General features: G+C 35.5%; 1 protein-coding gene across 1 annotated transcript; it reads left to right on the top strand.

Moving 5' to 3' along the window:
• The first annotated feature begins 7,073 nt into the window (after positions 1 to 7,073).
• Positions 7,074 to 18,887, top strand: LOC145639056 (uncharacterized). Its single transcript, XM_081690173.1, has 13 exons — positions 7,074 to 7,400; positions 8,829 to 8,951; positions 9,057 to 9,083; positions 9,884 to 9,974; positions 10,241 to 10,284; positions 10,740 to 10,838; positions 11,285 to 11,342; positions 11,441 to 11,493; positions 11,804 to 11,905; positions 15,642 to 15,707; positions 16,881 to 16,993; positions 17,159 to 17,330; positions 18,493 to 18,887. Exons 1-13 carry the CDS (start codon positions 7,275 to 7,277, stop codon positions 18,565 to 18,567), a joined length of 1,149 nt encoding a protein of 382 aa, XP_081546299.1. The 5' UTR covers positions 7,074 to 7,274; the 3' UTR covers positions 18,568 to 18,887.
• The last annotated feature ends 575 nt before the right edge of the window (positions 18,888 to 19,462 follow it).

The raw sequence follows: 19,462 nt of genomic DNA, 5'->3' as shown, positions 1-19,462 counted from the left end.
CGTTTTACAACAAACTCCGAAACAAAACCTTATGAAATGTTCATGAAATGGAGATATCAATCTATATGAGATGTATTTTGATAATGGATGTAAATTACCTATCTTCCAACCATTGTTCAAGGGATATACTTTTAAGATTAGCTACAAAATTAAACTAAACTACATACGTCAAATAAAAAATGTAGCGGGCTTCATATGTGATATGGATAAGAAACGTTCTTATAAAGTCTTTCTACAAAGCAAGGAATAAAAGTTGTATTAAATCGTTTAATGCACGATCAATTCCTATACAAAGCACGGGGTACTACTACACAAATCGTACTTAGCACAAAAGGTTTGTTGCTCAAGTAGGTGCCCTTATGGAAATTGTTCCAAAAGGTCAAGTGGGAGTAGTATAAATCTCGAAAGAGTTCGAGAAAAGCAACAAACAAACGTGGTTCAAACCATGATTAGTTCACCCTATGCTAAATATGCCTCCTCAAAAGCCAAGTGGGAGTATAAGAATCTCGAAAAGTTTGAGAACTTTGAAAGAGTTCAAGAAAAGTGATTTCGAAAATCTTGAAGAAATTCGAGAAGTATTTGAATAAAAGCAACAATATGAGCATGATTCACCTCATGTTTCAAATGACAACGCGTGGTCTCATTAAGTGTAATGAGAATAATAACCATGTGTCGAAGGTAGTACATTCCAAGTGCACATCCTCAATTGTCGTTTCTCATTGAAAACTAAACAAAGTTGTTGTATGAGTTTCAATTGTTGCATAAAAACCCACAATGATGACTAGCATATGTTAAACTTAGTCAAAGAAATATGGTTTCATATTGATTAAGAGTTCTAAAACATTCATTTTGGAACATGATGATTATGCAAATAATAAAGATGATTTGACAAGTTATGACTCCAAGTGGTTTAATAGGAAATCTGAAATAGACTCTAATTCTGTAAGCAAGTGTATGACATTTGATTAATTTGTCTAATTGGGTGAGACCCATTAAGCAAAACAGACAAGGAAGAAAAATGTTTTCTAACTAAAGCAAATACTTGTTAAAGGATTCAACTAATTCATAGTATGACTATTGTTATGATGAAACCTTTACATTAGTCATGTTGCAAAGATCTATTAAAGATATTCTAGTGAATTATGCCTTATGAGATTCGGTAGATGGATTTCAAAACGCTTTCTTGTAATTGTTCATGAAAGAAGATTTGTATATGATACAATCAAAAGTTTGAAAAACAATAATCCTAGGGATGCATAAAAGATCCTTAATGGATTGAAGTTAGCATCAGGGAGTTGATGTTCTTAATTTTATGAGTTAATCAAAAATTTTTGATGTTCTCACAAAATGAAGATGTTATGTATATAAGATGTTTAGTGGGAGCTATGAAGTCTTCTTGGTCTAGTATAAAGAGCAAATTATTCATTGCTTGAAGAGTCAATTGATGGATAGTGCATTTTGTATGAAAAACCTTGAAGAGGATGATGAGTACATTTGGGATTCAAGATCTATAGAGATAGGTCTCGAAGGATGTTTGAGCTTAGTTAAGAAACTTATATTGATAAGACTCTTATAAGGTTCAACATTATATTGAAAGAGTTTCAATCCCATGTAACATGACACATTGATTAAAGATTCAATGCTTTGAGAAAGGTTGGTGAAATTAAGGTTTTGAGTGATGATCCTTATGCAATTCGCAAAGGATGCATCATGCATGTCATGGACTATACTCGTCTATTTGATTCACGTGTTTTTAGAACAAGTGATGATAGATTTCAATCGAAATCCAATATAACGTTGGAATACAACTTAGAAATTCCAGAGTTCCTTGCGAAAGGGTAAAGAAAATTCTTAGTGTATGGAGATGAAAATGATTATAAGATTTAGAAATTGCAAAATTCATGTTTACGAGAATGTCTCATGAACTCTACTTAGTAAACCCCTTCCATTTCCAAAGCATGAGAAACATGCTAATGATGGATTGAGTCAAATGATGTAATTAGAAGTTGTATTTTTTTTTTTGGAGAAAAACAAGTTACATGTGTAATACATTCATTTGCAGAATTATGTTTATCAATTGAAACAAAGTTTCAATCTTATTTAATCGTGGTTTCATGATTAAATAAAATGTCTAAAATAATTATGGATTGATGGGCTCGTCAGGTTAATTTATTTAAATAACCTGGTGAATGAAACCCCACAGGTGAACAAAATCCATACATTATTCCAGTTCCTAGTCTAGAGTCATTAAAGTGGACATAAATGATCTCTTTAAATGGACTAGCATGTAAGATTGATTGGATAGCGATGTTTCTTGGGCTATAGGAGCATAGTGAAGCTCGATCAATCACATGGATATGCATGAATGATGCATGATCGAACTATAGACCTACTTTGAAGTTCAAGTATAGAGCTTCCGGATATATTAGTGGATTCCTTTGACATGAGTGGAACATTGATTTCAGTCAATGATTGATGTAACTGTGTACATTTAAACGTCTTCCCGTAACTGGAGATTATAAAGGGTGTTTCTTGGTTACCTCATGATTTGAATGGGAGCCTTGGTTGCCACAAGATTGGATTGAGTCTACCTATTTAATTAGGAATGTGTCTTGGCCTCTTGAGGAGGGAGAATTCAGAAAATGTATGGCCGTACTCAAATGTATTACAAAGTAATCATTTGTTTTGTAATTCTAACTCAGTTTCTCAAGAAAAGATTTGTAGATTAATATGATCACGACATGAGATGCATTCATATTATCAAATCGACACACATTGACTTAAGGAATTTGAATATCGTGTACTTGTCTCAGACAAGTGGGAGATTGAAGGAATTCTGTCTTCGATAAGTGCAATTACTAGATATATCAAGGATCACTATTATGGAGATAATAAGTTCGTTCTTTTGGGTCGTCATTATCTGTTGCTAAACTATGTTCATTGATCTTTGGGCTAGTCAAATAGTCCAAAGCCCACTAGAATGGATCCTATGAGGTCACACAACAAAGGTATTGGGTTAAGCAAGTTAGAGGCCCATTTATGGGCCTCATGAACAAGTAACCAATCATGAATTGGATTGGGCTAGTATAGTTAGATTATAGTAAGGATTTGGGCTTTGTCATGGACTCTTATTTAGAGATGAGATCTATAAATATAGGTCATGCCTAGGGTTGTATGATACAACACAATAATTAACAGTTAATTGTGCACCAAGCAACCAGTAATCCAAACTTCTATCTATCTCTCTTTACCACACGCCTATCCCCTCCCTTCGTGGTGGTTTTGTTCTTTGCTCGTTCTACTCCATAGAAGGTCAATTGAAGTGTTCGATTGCAACTAACTAGCATTAGTGGAGGACTTAATCTGTGCCTGTGGACCAAGTAGAGGAATCATGACGTTTGAGGTTCTTTATCTCCCTTGTTCTTGTTCGATCGCACGTGGAATCACGCTTTAAAGGTATTAATTCTAATTCTTTATGTGTTATGCATGATCTTGGTATTAGGTGCTATATGGATATGATTTATGTTTTCCGCATTCGTACTAATAAACTCCTACAATTACTTCTTCCATCACCAAGATCAACTTCACCTAGACTAATCACACACTTGAAAACCTTTATTAGTTGAGTTTTCTTTAGTTCAAGTTCTTCATCATCAAAACCTTTATGCTTCAACAAGTCGTACTAGGAGACCGGCTGAATGACCTAAGCGGTGCCGTGTGGGTCGATGGAGAGTCCATTTTATTTTTGAAGCCTAACTACACAAGCAGAAAAGTATAAAAAGCTTGAAAGGAGTATAGGCGGTTACCTTTAACTTAGCTCTGGGAATCTGAAAACAGCTACACGCGGTGACCGAATGTGTCCTCAAAACGCAGCCGAAAAAAACGCAAAAATCCCAAGCAGACGGATGCAGAGTTTCTCTCTCTAATAAGCTCTCTTTCTCTGTCTAAAAAGTCAAATACTTAGGTGTGAAATGGGGGGAGAGAGAGGGTAAAACATTCTATTTATAGAAGGGTAAAAGCTGGGGCATCCTCGTAAAACCGTAGAAGGTGATTAGTTTTACTATCCACCGTTTACCAAATGTCGCGTGTCACAGGCGCCATGTGGCCAGCCACGTTCCACCTATGAAGGGCAAATGTTTTGGGTAAAATTACCCTGTCCACGTGGACCAATCAAAGAGGGCCATGTGTCAAGCCTTGGCAGGTCCATTTGGGCCAGTTGCTAGCTAACACGTGTCAGCCTCAGATGTTTTCTAGAAATTACGGCCTTCAAGGCCCAATTTCCAAGAACGCCGCAAAACGGCGCAACCCACCAAATCTAGGTCAAATGACCTAGAAGGGGCATGTTCTCCAATGACCCTATAACTAGGGAGATATTCCCCAAATTTTGGGACACATTCAATCATTTATTACACCTACCCTACATTTTCTCACAACAGAGAACACCTGATCTTAAAATCCGAGAAGATCTCATTTCATTTTCCACACCTTCTCCTACTCATATTCAAGTACTAACTTGACCGTCGGAGGTGGAGCTCCAAACACCCGGAGTCTCCGTTGTTTTGCAGGTACAGGCGCAGTCGGATTAGTCCTCGAGCTGTAACTCTCCCAAGGGACAAAAACACCCAAAAAAAAATTGATATTCGATTAGTTCAAAAGGTTATACCTCACAAGTCGATTCAATAATAATGGATGCTCACATGCGCTGCTTCAACGGAGGAGAGAGAAAATCGGGCAATCTCATGAGCTGCTTCAATGGAGGAGAAAGAAAATCGAGTTGCTTCAATGGAGGAGACAGAAATTGGAGCATCAAGAAAGGGAATAGAGTAGGAGAGACACAATTAGGGCAAGTGGAGAATTTGAAATGACAATATGTGAGAAGGAATTTGAATTTATTTGAGCTGGACTTAATTTTGTAAAGGCTTGGGTTTGCATGGATTTGACCCAAATACAAATCCAAATGCTTGTATTATCCAAACAGGCCATTTGGCCCAAATGAGAATTTCAAATGAAATCCCCATATCCAAACAAGCCATAAAGTAAATTGCAAGGAATACAAGCTGTAGATTGCTCAATTTAAGATTTATGTGAAAGAGATCTATTATGGAATGAAGACGAAGGATCGAATGTTGATTTATAGGTTTGCGGATCCGTTGCAGCTGCTCCAATGAGGTGGTGAGGGCTGTGAGGAAGTGGTGGGTGATTGGCTGGAACTGTGCGTGGTAATCCGTGACTCCGGTGCGACGTTGCGGGTGGACGAATAAGTGAAAGAGGTGGGTGGAAATATGTGTGACTGTGGGAGGGAATTTAGGACATTATTGGTCTTTTGTGCTTTTGGTGAATGGCTGAATCAGGGGAATGTTTGGAGTGAGTTTGTTTTTGTTAAAGATTTTTTTTATTATAGAAAATCGGATCAAATCGGATATCCGATTTTCTGGATTCGTGACCTGAATCCGATCCGAAAGTTAAAAAACCAGATCGGATATCCAATTTTTTGGATTGGATCAGTTGGATCACGGATCGGATTTTTAGGCCAACCTTAATTTCCCCCTTCTCCATCCCCACCATCAAAAACTCAACCCTTTCCCGTTCCTAACCTCAAAATTCACCAAAAATTCAAATTTGTCTTCTTTAAAATTAACACCTCCTAAAGGTTGTACTACCTCCGTTAACTTTTAGTTGCAACATTAGGTATTATTTGTGAGATATAAAATATTCCAAAATTACAACTAAAATTTAACGGATGTAATATTATTTTTGAAAAAAAATTTCCAGTATTTTATTAAGGAAAAATTAGAAAATAACACCCAAAAATTGTCACGATTTTGTAAATAACACCACCAAAAAAAAAACTTAGATTATAACACCACCAAAAAACCAAAAATTCTGATTTCAACACCACTTAACTTTTTCATCCAAAAAACCGTTAGTGGGTCCCACATTGTACACGTGTCAATTGTGCATTGGATTAAAATAAATAAAAAACAAAAAAAAAAGAAAATTAAAAAAAAAGGAAAACCCTTAAAATACCCAGCCGCCATTCCTACCGTCGTTCTCCAACTCAGCCTCCACCGCTGTCACCCAATCCCAACCGACCACCCTCGACCCACAAAACTAGCCAGCCGACCACCCCTTGACTGCCGAAATCAGCCCAAACGTACCCACGAAAGAACCCGAACCCCGATTTGGTTCAAGGTGAGGGTGAGAGGAGTAGGGCGGTTAGTGGGTTTGGGTATGGGTGGGTCGGGGTTTCGGCAGTTTGGCGACGACTTTTGGTTGGGTTTGGTAGAGGAGTACGGTGGCTGGGCTGGTTAGGGTTGGATTTGGGTGGTTTGGCGATGGATTTGGGTCGGGGAGACGATAATGGGGGCTGGGCTGGTTTGGGTTGGGGTCTGGGTGGTTCGGCGACGGCGGGGAGACGATGATGGGGCCTGGGCTGGTTTGGGTTGGGGTCTGGGTGGTTCGGCGACGGCGGTGAGACGATGATGGGGGCTGGCTGGTTTGGGGTCTGGGTGGTTCGGCGACGTTTGGGAGACAGTGATAGGGGCTGGGTTGGGGTGCCGGCCATGGGCGCCGGTGGTGGTGGCTGGGTTAGGATTATAGGGTTTTTCTTTTTTTTTTTTTGAATTTTTTATCCAATAGTTGATTGACACGTATACTGTGTGGGGCCCACTTAACGGTTTTTTTGGATGGCAAAGTTAAGTGGTGGTGAAAGCAAATTTTTGGTTTTTTTTGTGGTGTTATAATAAAAACTTTTTTTTTTGTGGTGTTATTATCAAAATTGTGACAATTTTTAGGTGTTATTTTCTAATTTTTCCTTTTAATAATGTTTATTTTTTTAAAATTAAAAATTACAACATATTAAACGGCCGTGCATTTCACGAGTTTAAGTGTAGTTCTCCATAGAAATGGAGAATCATTTTCTCAAAAAATTAATTTCCATAAAAACAAACGGAGTCTCAAATCCTCAACTCCCAGGTTGGAAACCGGGTTTATATTCTAAATTGTGGGCTCTAACCCTTAACTACTTTTTTGAACAAGTGTCATGACTCATGATGAGTTAGTCCAAATCACAAAAGCAACAAAACTAGAAATCATCAACCGCGTCAAATACGACGAAGCGCTACACAAAGTAACAGTGAGACACTGAAAAAGAAAGAAAGCGAGAGAGAAAAAAGAGCGCGCTTCGGCATCTCCGCCTACCGCCGATTTCTCTCTCTACTTTCCTCTTTCTCTCTCCTCCATTTTCCCTCGCCAGTTTCATCATCGTCGTAAGAATGTCGTCAATTTCAACCTCTTCTGCTGTTTTACGATACGCTTCGACGCCGGCGATTTCCGAGGAGAGACGATCAACGCTTAGGTCCGATTGGTTCGGCACTAATCTCCCTTTCAAATCTGTTAAGGTGCGAGTTTTTTCATTTTATCGTGTTATTAGTTAATTTAATAGTAATTAGACTTTTTATGTTTTGCTTAATTTCACTTTTTCAATTTGGAGTGTATTTAATTTGAATTATATAGTATATTTTATTGAGTAATACTCACTAGTTTTGGAGGTGTTCGTGATGAGTTCACGTGTTGATCGGTGTTATTAATGTTTATTTAATACTTTATTTTGGAAGTATTTTTGTACGGAATATTTAATTTGTGGAATACGGTTTGTAGTATTGGTTGTCGTCTATGTTTTAATGCTTATACTGCTGAATATAATGATTTTTTTTCATTTTTTGCTGAATTAGTTTGATTTTCATTGATAAAATATAATTATATCGAAATTTAACTTGATTTGTGAGTGATGTGATCAGACTATGAAAGGGACTATTTGGCTCATTGGTTGTAGTTTAGAGCTTAGACAAAAAAGATGGATACGACATGGATTAAAAGTGATTGTTTGGCTCATTGGTTGTACTGTAAAGTTTAGTCCAAAAAAATGAGATGCGACGCGGATTAAAGATTTTAGGTTGCATAACTTAATAAGGGAGTTTTGAAAAGCACAAAGCATTGGTTTGTGTTTTTTTAATGATTATATGGGTTTTCTTTAAGTATATCTATGGATTATCTATTGAATTAAGGTAACTTTAGTTCATATCTATTGAATTATATGACCCAAACTTGTATTATTTTTGAAATTTTTTTAATTTAATCATAGCCTTACACAAGTGGTGGTCTCTCAAAATTTGGGGTTATATACTTATATGATGAAACTCCACTAGAAGCATCACTTGTGGGGTGGAAATTTGATATGAATTGGCCTCTCCTATCATGGGATCATTTAAAATTAGGAAAACAAATTGCTTGCATTACCAATTTGAGGCGAATAAGAATTCTCTCTTAGTCTCATCATGAACATGCGTCTCATAAGTTCACACAGATTTTTATGAAAACTCATAAACTCAATGTACCCTCCGAAAACAAATCCTTAAAATTTAAGACTATTTTCATTCCTTCAATTTCCAAGGGGTTTGAAGGCTTGACTCCTAAAGTCTTATTGGGAGTACAGGACTAGTTGGTCCATTCACCTTACTTGCCAAATAACAAAGATGGGGGCAATCATTAGTTTTGTAAAAGTTGAGATTATTAGCATTGATGGTTTTGTCATAAGAAACTAATAAATAATATAACCTATATAAGATCTATTTCGAATATATTCAACACAATAATTGAACAAGTACTACAATTTATTGCTACAGATCAATCCTATGAGCCCCTGTTTCATGTTAGGTATGATTAACCCCCCCCCCTCCCCCTTTTTTTTTTGAGGAGGGTGTGAGGTTATAAGAGTTAGTTTTGATCTCTTTATCTATTTATTTATTTTATTTTTTCTTTTGTTGTAGAGTACAGCACTTCGCATGTCATTCTCTTCGACAAGTGTTAGTAATGGTTTGACTCTTAATATGGCATTGGTGGATGAGAGGCTCGCGCGTAATGTGTATGTGGGCAAGCAATTTGGAACATTGGTATTACGTCTACATTTTTGTTGTATGTGTGAAATTTACCAGTACTTTTTATCATATACATATATGCTACTTCTCTTGACCAAAATAAGTGACTTGTATTTGCAGGCATATGATCTAGTGCAGGGAGCTCTTGTAAGTGACCAGTTATCTCTATTTTCTTTAATTATTTTTGTTGTTTAGAATATGGTTTTTCCTTACTATAATTTTAAGCATGAGGTCCTAAATTCTTTGCTATGTTGGAATCTAGATATACATGTGATTGTAGAACTACTTGGCATTCTAGACTAGTTGACCACAAGGGTTTTATCAAAAGAGCCACTGTAAATTGTGATTTATGGTAATGGTTGTCCACTAGAGCTTATTATGCTTGAATCTGTTAAAGGGTTTGCCAATATTTATTATTGTAGTGTCTTTTTCCTTGGATTGCCTCCCTCAGTCCCTCTAATACAAAATTGTAGAGATAGAAAATGTGCTTTAGCTAGATAAGATATAGAAAAGTAAGAATGGTAGACTGCTATAAATTTGGCTGCTTTGAATGTAACAACTATAATATCTAGTTTTGTGGATCAAGTTAGATCTGTTGTCACATCTCTTTACTTGTTTCGTGGAATCTTCAGGAGTAGATTGGCATATCAATCATTGAACTTATTGTGTTGAGATTTACCTATTAGCAAAGGTGTTGCTTGCCAACTGTTGATTTATTGTATTCATAATTTCAGAATGTGTCTGGGGCTTGAAACTATGATGATTCTCTGTGATAATGTGTATTTTTTTCACCTGTAATATTTACATTGTTTATGCATCTGTTAGAGGGCTCGTTGGAGCTAATAAAGTACATGCTGTATTCTTTTTTAACACTAAATCTCTACTCTCTTTTTTTCTTTCTTGCTCCAAGCTTATTGCTGAATTATGTTGACATTTCTACGTCTCAGGTCAAATGGAGCTCTCTTATGGACAAGTCAGTACCTGAACCACCAACTGCAGTTCTTATCCATGGCATTCTTGGCTGTCGGAAGAATTGGGGTATGTATCCTAGTTTTGTAGTGAAGGTGGGAGATACATACAACTGATACAAGCTATTGTTGATTTCCTTTTATGAAATTTGGATATGCACTTTCAATGAAGTCAAGTAACTTATCTATATCTTGCTTTAGCTTTACTGGTTATTGCTTGCAAAAATTGGGAAATGCAGTAGTGAAAATTTTGGATTACTTTTGATGGGAGGTGTGTATATGTTGATCTAGTTTGTGAAAATTTAAGATTGATTTTCACGTTCTTTTTTATGTTAGGTTCCTTTGCTCGCAGGTTGGCTAAAAGTTTTCCAATGTGGCAGGTAACCTCCACATTAGTTTACTATGTTAAATTTACTATAACATATATGTAGCATTTCAGCTCTTTGTGGTCTCAAAACATGATTATTTTGTATAGTGAGGAGGGTGGGGGTTGGAAAAGGATAAAAAAACTGGTATCAATGTATATTTGCCACTCCTCTCCTTTATAAAGCTTTTTGCTGTAGCTGGAAGCGATTTTCTGAGAGGGAGATTTGTGTTAAATAAAGCTTACATGACATAGTCCATCTAACAATTATTGTGTATAGTGAGGAGGGTAAGGCTATTTGTATCTCTGATATTGGAGATGCTTAAATTTTCTTAGTGCTTTTGGTTAAGTTGACCAAACTATTTTTGCAGTAAACATTACTAAAAGGGTTGCATGTCATATCTTTTGGTTTGTATTTCTAGATTCTAGTCCATAGCTTAAAAGAATGATCACTTCTCTTTTTTGGTACAGTTTCTACTTGTAGATTTGAGATGCCATGGTGATTCGGCATCAATTACGAAAGGACTGCCCAATACCGTTGCTGCTGCTGGTCGTGATGTCTTGAATTTGGTGGGTTTGTGTATTTGCAATTACCATTCAGTGTCTAAATCAGTGAATTAGCAACTTGACTATGCTTTTGAAATTTATATCTGCATTTTCCTTGCTAATTGGATAGCATGGAATTTGAATTTAACATGAGATTTTTTTCTGTTTTTTTTGGGCATACATATTGTCTTTTTGTGTTAAACTTCTCAGGCTAAGGTAGTTAGATGGATAGTGATTTTATGCTTCATGGACCATTGAAGTTACAATTAAATGTCACTTTTCTTTTATTCAGTTGAAGTGCTTTTTGGCAATATAATAGTTTGATGGCTTTGCTTGCCTTCTCACTTATCAATCGGGTTGTCATGTCAACTGTAATAAGAATGCATGCTACCTCTTTGTTCTCAACTTTTCTTCATTTCCTTGTTATGATCAGCATTCTAATTAAAATCCTACTTTTTTGTCCTTTATAGGTTGCTCAGCTTCGAATTATACCTCGAGTTTTAGTTGGTCATAGCTTCGGAGGAAAAGGTGTGTAGTTTATTGGACTGTGTTAAATATCCTTGATGTTTATATCATAATAATTGTCATTTGTTTACTTGATCAATATATATGGGAAAACACTGCAGTTGTCTTGAGCATGGTGGAGCAAGCTGCAAAACCTCTTGCACGACCTGTGAGGGTAAGGACGTAACATTTGGATGTTCCGTGTTCCAATTCTTTCTGCTTTTGTTGATTAAATTTTTTATTATGAGAATGTCATGTATGTGTCCCTTGGCTGTTGATTCTACCTTCTCCCTTTTGTCTTTCTAAATTTCTGTAGACAGTGGATATTATTAGGCTAAAGGTTTTTGTATTTGACAATGTGGATTCAAGTGTATCGAATCTGTAGTCAGCAACTCTGTAACTTCAGGAGAACATGTACATTTACACTTTTTACTCTATATTAAACTTTCTTAATAATATGTTCATCCTCCCTTTTACTCTCATAGGTTTGGGTTCTGGACGCTACTCCAGGAAAAGTAAAACCTGGAGGCCACGGGGAGGATCATCCAGCAGAACTTATCTCTTTTCTCCGGAAAATGCCTGAAAAGGTTTGTTGATGTTGCTTGATGTGAAATGCTTCTCCTTTTTTATTCTGTGCTACAGTCCATGTGTGTCAGTGTGCTGGCAGTGAGGCAGATAATTTCTCCGTTCTTATCTTTTCTACAATTGGGATTGGGATTGGCATGGAAAGGAAAATATTACCTTTGTACTATAATGAGTTGAAAGTGGATGGGGGAAGAAGAGGGCGAGTGAGAGTTTGAAAAGAGTGAAAAAAAAAATTGACCGATAACTGTAAATAAAGAAGTCCGAAGAGGATTTTAGGGACCCCAAATATGAGAAGCATTTAGATGAATTTGGGCTGGAAGGAGTATGTGTTTACTTTGGTAGTTTAACTAATGTAAATTGGATCCATTGAAAGAAAGGTTGAAACTCCCTAGTCTTGTTAATGGAAGTTTACCAAATTTTATTGATAGTAGAAAATAGAAGCCGTTTTTCCTTTCTTTCTCCTTCCTGTTCTCTAACTTGGTCCTTTTTTGTTTTTTAATTACCTTTTTTGGGAGAAACTGGGAATTATTTGGAGTTCATGGTCAAGTTTATGTGTTTAGAGACAGTCATTGAGATGAAATTTGATGTTCAATTGTTCATTAATATCTTCATTTGTGAGAACCCATCTTTTAAATCCTTGTTTTTGTGAAAAACCACCTTTAAAAAAAGTTGTAAAAAACCACCTATTTAAAAATTTTGTTGTAATTTGCCACCAACAACGAAACAAATGACGATTTAATCATTAGAATTCAAAGCTCATTTTCCTACCGGAGGTGGTGAATTACAACAAAAGGTTTTAATAGGGTAGTTTTTTACAACATTTTTTTTTGTAAAGGTGGGTTTTCACAAAAACAAGGATTTATAAGGTGGTTTTTGACAAAATTTCATTGCAAATCTATGACCTTTGAGATTCTTTAATTTTTTCTCTCTCATGTATCCAGATATTGTTGTCTTAATGAGATGACTTGTATCTTGTAAACACTGTATTTATAGTTGTAATATTTTCATACTCTCCTCATCACTCATTCAAAATAAGGGTCAGTTTGGGAAACTTAAAACTCACTTTATTTTAGAAAAATTGAAAATCAAGGTTATAGTTGGCTTGATAAGGAGATTTTATAAGGGGTCTGCATTCAAACAAAGGTGACCACTGGTTGCACTGATGGCTACTGTATGCATCATTTGGCAGAACAAAAATGATACTTTATGAAACTAACGAGTTATGTCTATTATCTCTTTGAAGTCAACAAAATTCAGAATTGAATCACACTATTAATAGGGGTATGGTGAGTAGGAGAGATAGGGACTGGATACATAGTCCTTAATTGAGATACATTATGGTCCATAATTGAGATATGGCCATTATGTGGTTTTGGAGTGAATTTCTTAAAAAACAGTAGAGGGGAACACCCACCCCCCCCAAAAAAAAAAAAAAAAAAAAAAAAAACAAAGTCTTGGTTGTATTGCCATATACAAATTCAATTGTTAGTTTTTGTATTGGCAACCAAAACTTAATAGCAGTGTTGCTCTAGTGTTTTAATATGACAAGTGTGTGAAAATTTACAATATCATTTTTTGGGTCAGGTACAAGTATAGCCTTGGGTTTGGGGCCTTAGGGCATTCACAACAGCCCTAGGCACCTTGATGGTGGAGAGGGCAAGGGTTCCCACCCCCAAAGTGCCTCTAGTGGGACTTGATCCTAGGATCTATGAGATGCATGCCTTACCACTAGACCAAGCCAAGCTTGGTATGTTATACTCCGTATGACAGTATATTATGTATTTGTATACACTTTCCAAGTAGGCTTGGTCTAGTGATAAAAGTTTGTATGTGGGATCAAACTCCATTAGAGGCACTTTAGAGGTGGAGATTCCCCATTCCCTCAAGGGGTACTTGCAACAGTTAAAATTAATTATAATGAAATAATGAATAGTAATAAAATAATAAATTAAATTTTGTGGGCATATTATACGATGCAGGATATTCTATTGCAGAATAAACTAACTTTTCAGACCTACCAAAAGGATACATCATATTTACCCTTGCTTTGCTCATTCTATGCAGAATGGGATCTGGTGAGAGGCTGAAAAATCATGTTCTCTCTCTAAGGGATTAAGTTTTGATTAGCAAGCTTCAATCACCAGGGTCATATGTTTTTGTAGGCTTCACTTATGTTTTCACTTGATTTAAGGGACCTGAATTTAGTTTCAGCTTTTAAACACAAGGGTTTATATGCGCTTATGCAACTCTAGCCTTGAATAAATGTTATGTTTTAGTTTAGTATGGATTTTATAGCCCTCTACGGCTCTACTCGTGACTTGAAGGCAATCCTAAATAATATAGTAGTCTTAGTCATGTTCTTTTGGACTTACTTTTTTAGAATTTAAGTTCTGCACAGCTCTGCTCCATTTAATTCATTATCTTAACTATTTTCAGTTCAATATCGCTCCATTAAGTTCCATTAAGTTAGGTTCAGTTCTGCTACAGTAGTTTTTGTTCAATTTAGCTACATCCAGTCCAAAAGAACTGGGCCTTCATCCTTGTAAATACTATTTGATCTACACAGGCTTGTTGATGCATTCTTTAATTAGCAATAATGAAAATTTACATTAAAGCTAATATTTTGAAAATATACATCGTGAAAATTCTAAAAAGATTTCAATTTGAATTTTTTTTTATTAATCACCATTATGGGCAATGAGCCAATGCCTTTCAAAGTGGAGTAAGTGGATAGTGCAAAATTATAAAGTGTGTAGATTAGATTGCAATTGCGGGAGTATAAATCCAAGTTGGTTAACCTTGCAAAAACTGTAAAATAGAATAGGTTATATTGCAATAAAAATGCCAACTAGTCCATGTAAAGGCTTAAAGAAATAACTTCCTTAATTATTTATGTAACTTCCACTGTTTTGCTGCTCCAATTCCCACACACCCGATGAAAACACTGCTTCATCATTATGCTGAAATTTCCTGTATTTCTTAAGGTATTGACTTTTGTATCTAAGTCACAAAAAAAAAAAAAAAAAAAAAAAAAAAAAGCTGTATCATCCTTCCATGTAAATGATTTAAACCCTTACAATAAATTTTCACATGCTCAAGCAATTTAATGATGCTGCTACATAAATTATAATGCTGCATTTATTTCAGCACAAATATAGCTGAATTGAACTGATGATTATATATACACTATGTTACTTGGACTTGGATGAAGTGTCAAATTAGACACGGGTGTCCAAGCATCGAACTGGACGGACTCATCCATTTTCTTGGAAAAAGTTGTGTTTTTAGTTAAAAATGAAGTGTCCAAGTGTCGATGTCGGTGTCCGACATGTGTCGTGTCGACACGGACACGTGAGGTTAATGAAAGAGTCCGAGTAACATAGTATATACACATTGCTGCTGCTTGATAAAATCAAAATTAAATGCATGGCATTATTCCTATCTATGTTTTAGATTATTCCATACTTCTACATATGCTCTGTGCAAAGTACTATATGCTGCCATGATGAGTGAGCCAAAAATATGCATTAAAGGGACACAAACAAACTTATCATTTAATTTATCGGTTAGAGTAGGCTTGAAATCAATTGACTTGTGAAGTTTCTTCCATGCTTTTGCATCAGTTATATGGGTGTACTTCATTCTTCAAATATTTGTTAAACTCATTGTCTTTTATATTTATATTAATATTGTGTTAAGCAGTAATCTTATGTGACTCTTACTGTTATGATGAAGAAGATTCCATCAAAGCAATATGTTCTGGATGCTCTTGTGCATGAAGGGTTCTCTAAGGATGTAGCACAGGTATTTTTTAATTATTAATTCTTATCTGTATCAATATAATACAGTTATTTGCTTTTAGTATGTTCTGCCTCTTTATTATGTTTGTTGTTGGCAATATTTCCTAAACCTTTATTATCTCCTGTTCTCAATTTCCTCCTTTGACCCATTAGTTTGCAATGTTACTTACTAATGTGGATCTTTTTTGTTGATAGTATGGGACATGATATGGTTATTGCTTTGCTATATAAACAGCTATCTGATAGTTTCATCAGGCCATACCTCCTTACTGCACAGCAACAATTATACTGGCGTAAAGTTAGGAGAGGATTTGATTTATTTAGCATTAGGTTTTCATGTTCCAAACGCTACACTCAACCAAAAATGAGAATTGATGGCACAAAGGTTATACATATCATTCAATCCATTGTAATTTGCAAGGGGAAGTTTCAGCAGTTTGATAACCGAGTAAAAATTTATAGGATTTCCTTATAAATTTTACTGTAATGAATGTACTTGTAAGAAATTTAAATAAGGGGGAGACACATATCAATGAAAGCCATTAAAATTTTGAATAAGCCCATGATCAAAGGCTTTGATGAAGTGTTGACTGTTGATATTAGGTTTTATTGAATAGTCAGTTTGGGAAGTCAACGTCTGTGGGACCAGTGTTACCAAGAACTCGAATGTAATAAGGAATTGAACAGTGGCTGTTTTAGCAAAGTTAAAATGAATGTGACTTCTGACTTGTCCCTATATCATACATCTAATTTAGGAATGGAACCACACCTATTTTATTTTCTCTTTCCAAACTTATGTGCTATGTAAGTGTGTACAACAAGTAGAAGCTTAATCTAGTGAACATTGTTTTTTCTTGTGTTTTCACATGCATCTTCTCTCAATATTAGATCTGCCTTTTGAATTCCCTAATACCCCATTCATAATTTGTTGAAGTAGCCAATTGTAAAGTGGAATGCAATGCAATCTGTTTCTATGCGCTAGTTGTGGGTGAAAAAAAAGGGAGAGAGGGGGGTGGGGGGGGGGGCGAGATGCATCATTGACCATTGCTTATGCAGCCATAATGTGGATGTTTACTTTTTTCAGCGGGATCTGTTAGTTTACTCACTTTTATCAGACAGCAGGCTTCAGTAGAAACAACTAATTTAGCAATTTTGCTATTATTGTGTTTGTGTACAGTGGGTAGCAACTAATCTACGGCGCTCACCCAACTCAGGATCATCATTCTCATGGGTATTTGATCTTGATGGAATTGCTGACATGTATCACTCTTTTGAAGAAACAAACTTGTGGTAATGGAAACTTTCTGAAAAAAAATCATTTTCTTGTTTAACTTTTCCGCTCTACCTGTACAATTTATTCAGTAAACATTTGCATTTTAGCTGACGATGAACACTAGAGAGTTTTGATTCCAGTTGTTTTAACTTAGTTTGTTCATTGATATGATCTTTGCACAGGAAAATTGTTGAAGATGTTCCTCGAGGTGTGCATGTAAATTTTTTAAAAGCAGAGAGGAGCTTGCATAGATGGGCCCTTGAGGATATTCGACGAATTCATGCTGCTGAGGAGGTAGCTGTTGATGAGGGAGGTGGTGTGCAAATGCATGTTCTTGAAGATGCAGGACACTGGGTGAGTGTTTAATGTAAATATTGACCATCTTGGTTACCTGCAAAGAATATGAGCACTTGAGCAGGTTGTATGTCACACAAATAATGGTTGTTACCTGCTTTTCTGTCAAGGCTCCATTTTATTTTATTGGCTTTAGTTGGGCTGGTGGGGAAGGGCTGTGGTGGGATTAGGTTGTTGGGGGTTGTTTTCTTGTTGGTTGGGACGGTGGGAGCTGATAGTGATTCTAGGATAAGAATGATTTAAAGGGTGGTGGCCAAGGTTGGTAAAAATTTATCAGTGTTGAGGAGTGTTTTTAAGTCTCAGGTGGGAGGTGGGCATCAAAGTAGAGGGTTTTGAGGAAACTCTCTACTGATTGAAGAGAACATAATTTTTTAAAAATATACTTATTCAACATGTTCAAAATTTTCATTTCTTTTCCAATCAGGGGTGTAGAGTTTTTTTTTTTTTTTTTTTCCTTATGCCAACAAAGAAGCACCTTAGTTGCTTGATGAATTTTTCTTCACGGCTGATAATCCTATTATTGAGGCCTCGTTTGGTTGACACTGAAAATAATTCCCGTAGGAAGTTGAATTTCATGGAAAGTTATTTCCTCATGAAATTCCTAGGAATTTCACAAAGTTGTTTGGTTATAACAATGGGAAGTTGAACAATTATTAGACAAAAGTAAAAATTTGAATTATTGCCTTTATTTTATTAGAATTCAAATTCATATGTTTCTCTACTTACCAAAGATTTTCATTGGAAAATGAATGATGTTTTTGATGAACACATGGCTTGTTTGCAAAACTATAACCTTATTTGGGCACATATGAATCTATGAAAAAGCTAGCTGTGGTACATTTTACTCAGAAGAGCTTGCAGTAGTAGTCTTTCTGAAGTGCTTGTAGAATAGTATTTTTTTTTTGGTGAAACAGTTTACTCGAGCTATAATGATAGGCAATATCTATAGCATGAGCATTACTACAAGACTAACTTTGTAGATCGATCTCTTCTCAATTTATTTGCTCTGCAGTGTCTTTTTCGATGTTTTGTACCAGCGTCACGATCTTTTGTTATGAGATTTTTAATCTTTGATATAATACCATCCTGTTTATGATTTAGTATGTGTGTTCATTGTTTGTGTTCTAATCTCATGCTGGCTAATCTTCTGTTGCTTTGATAGGTACATACTGATAACCCAGATGGACTCTTCAAAATACTTTCTTCTTCGTTTGAAGGATTCACAACACAACTTTGAGTATGTCTCAAATAGTTTCTCATTGTGTCCACATTCGGGTTTTGACACATGACCAACTTAAAACCAGAAAATTTTAATGCATAGGTTATTGTAGATGATTTGGGGCATTAATATTGAAAAAAAAAAAAAAAGCAGAGGGACTCAAGATGAGGCCCATAATGGAGTAGAGGATCTCTACTGCTAAAGGAGATGATTTTCTCCATCATGTAATGTTAAGTTTATAGTAGGCATTCTTTTGTGCATAAAGCCGTATAGGAAATTTTAATAGCATGTATCAGGAAATACATTGCTCAATTTATTTTGTATCTTCCACTTAATAATTGCCGAGGTTCGATCACTAGCTCATTACACACCGTAAAAAAAAAAAATCATAATTTTTTATTTTATAATTGTTTTTTTTTTTTTTTTTTTTTTTTTTTTTTTTTTTTTTTTTTTTTTTTTTGACATCATGTATTTTATAATTGTTATTATATCATACTTATTTGACATGCAACTTGAATTTGAGTTATTTGCTTGAAATTTACTCCGTAAAATTTTCAAACATTTTTTTCGATGCACATTCAAATGAGTGGTTAAATTGGGTATTTGGATAGTTGGATGTATAAGTCGAGACCAGATCATTCTTGAATCATCAACCCTAATGCAAGAGGATTTTTATTATGTAGTTGAATACTAAAAACCAAGACACAATCGATATTTGATATGAAGTGGTGTTTACATCGCTAGCATAGTAGCATCTTCTATTGTGGAGGAATATAGATCACCCATCATGCATTCATGCTGTGGCTTTTGGAAATGACCAGAGGGATTGAGGCTGCATTATACTCCCTTCGTCCCTAAATATTTGTCCCATACTCATATTGTAAATTGTAAAATTTAGTTGGTTAGAATTGAT

Source organism: Chenopodium album, chromosome 7 (genome assembly GCF_948465745.1).
Source record: "Chenopodium album chromosome 7, dcCheAlbu1.1, whole genome shotgun sequence".
NCBI lineage: Eukaryota > Viridiplantae > Streptophyta > Magnoliopsida > Caryophyllales > Amaranthaceae > Chenopodium > Chenopodium album.
The sequence above is the reverse complement of the archived record's forward strand: the minus strand, read 5'-3'. Positions and strand labels throughout refer to the sequence as shown.

What these genes read in the sequence shown, in the direction of transcription:
- LOC145639056 (XM_081690173.1), top strand. Translation starts at nt 7,275, where the DNA reads ATGTCGTCAATTTCAACCTCTTCTGCTGTTTTACGATACGCTTCGACG. An exon ending in ATCTAGTGCAGGGAGCTCTT is followed by an intron (nt 9,084 to 9,883) that starts GTAAGTGACCAG and finishes TCTACGTCTCAG; the next exon opens with GTCAAATGGAGCTCTCTTAT. An exon ending in CTCTTGCACGACCTGTGAGG is followed by an intron (nt 11,494 to 11,803) that starts GTAAGGACGTAA and finishes TTACTCTCATAG; the next exon opens with GTTTGGGTTCTGGACGCTAC.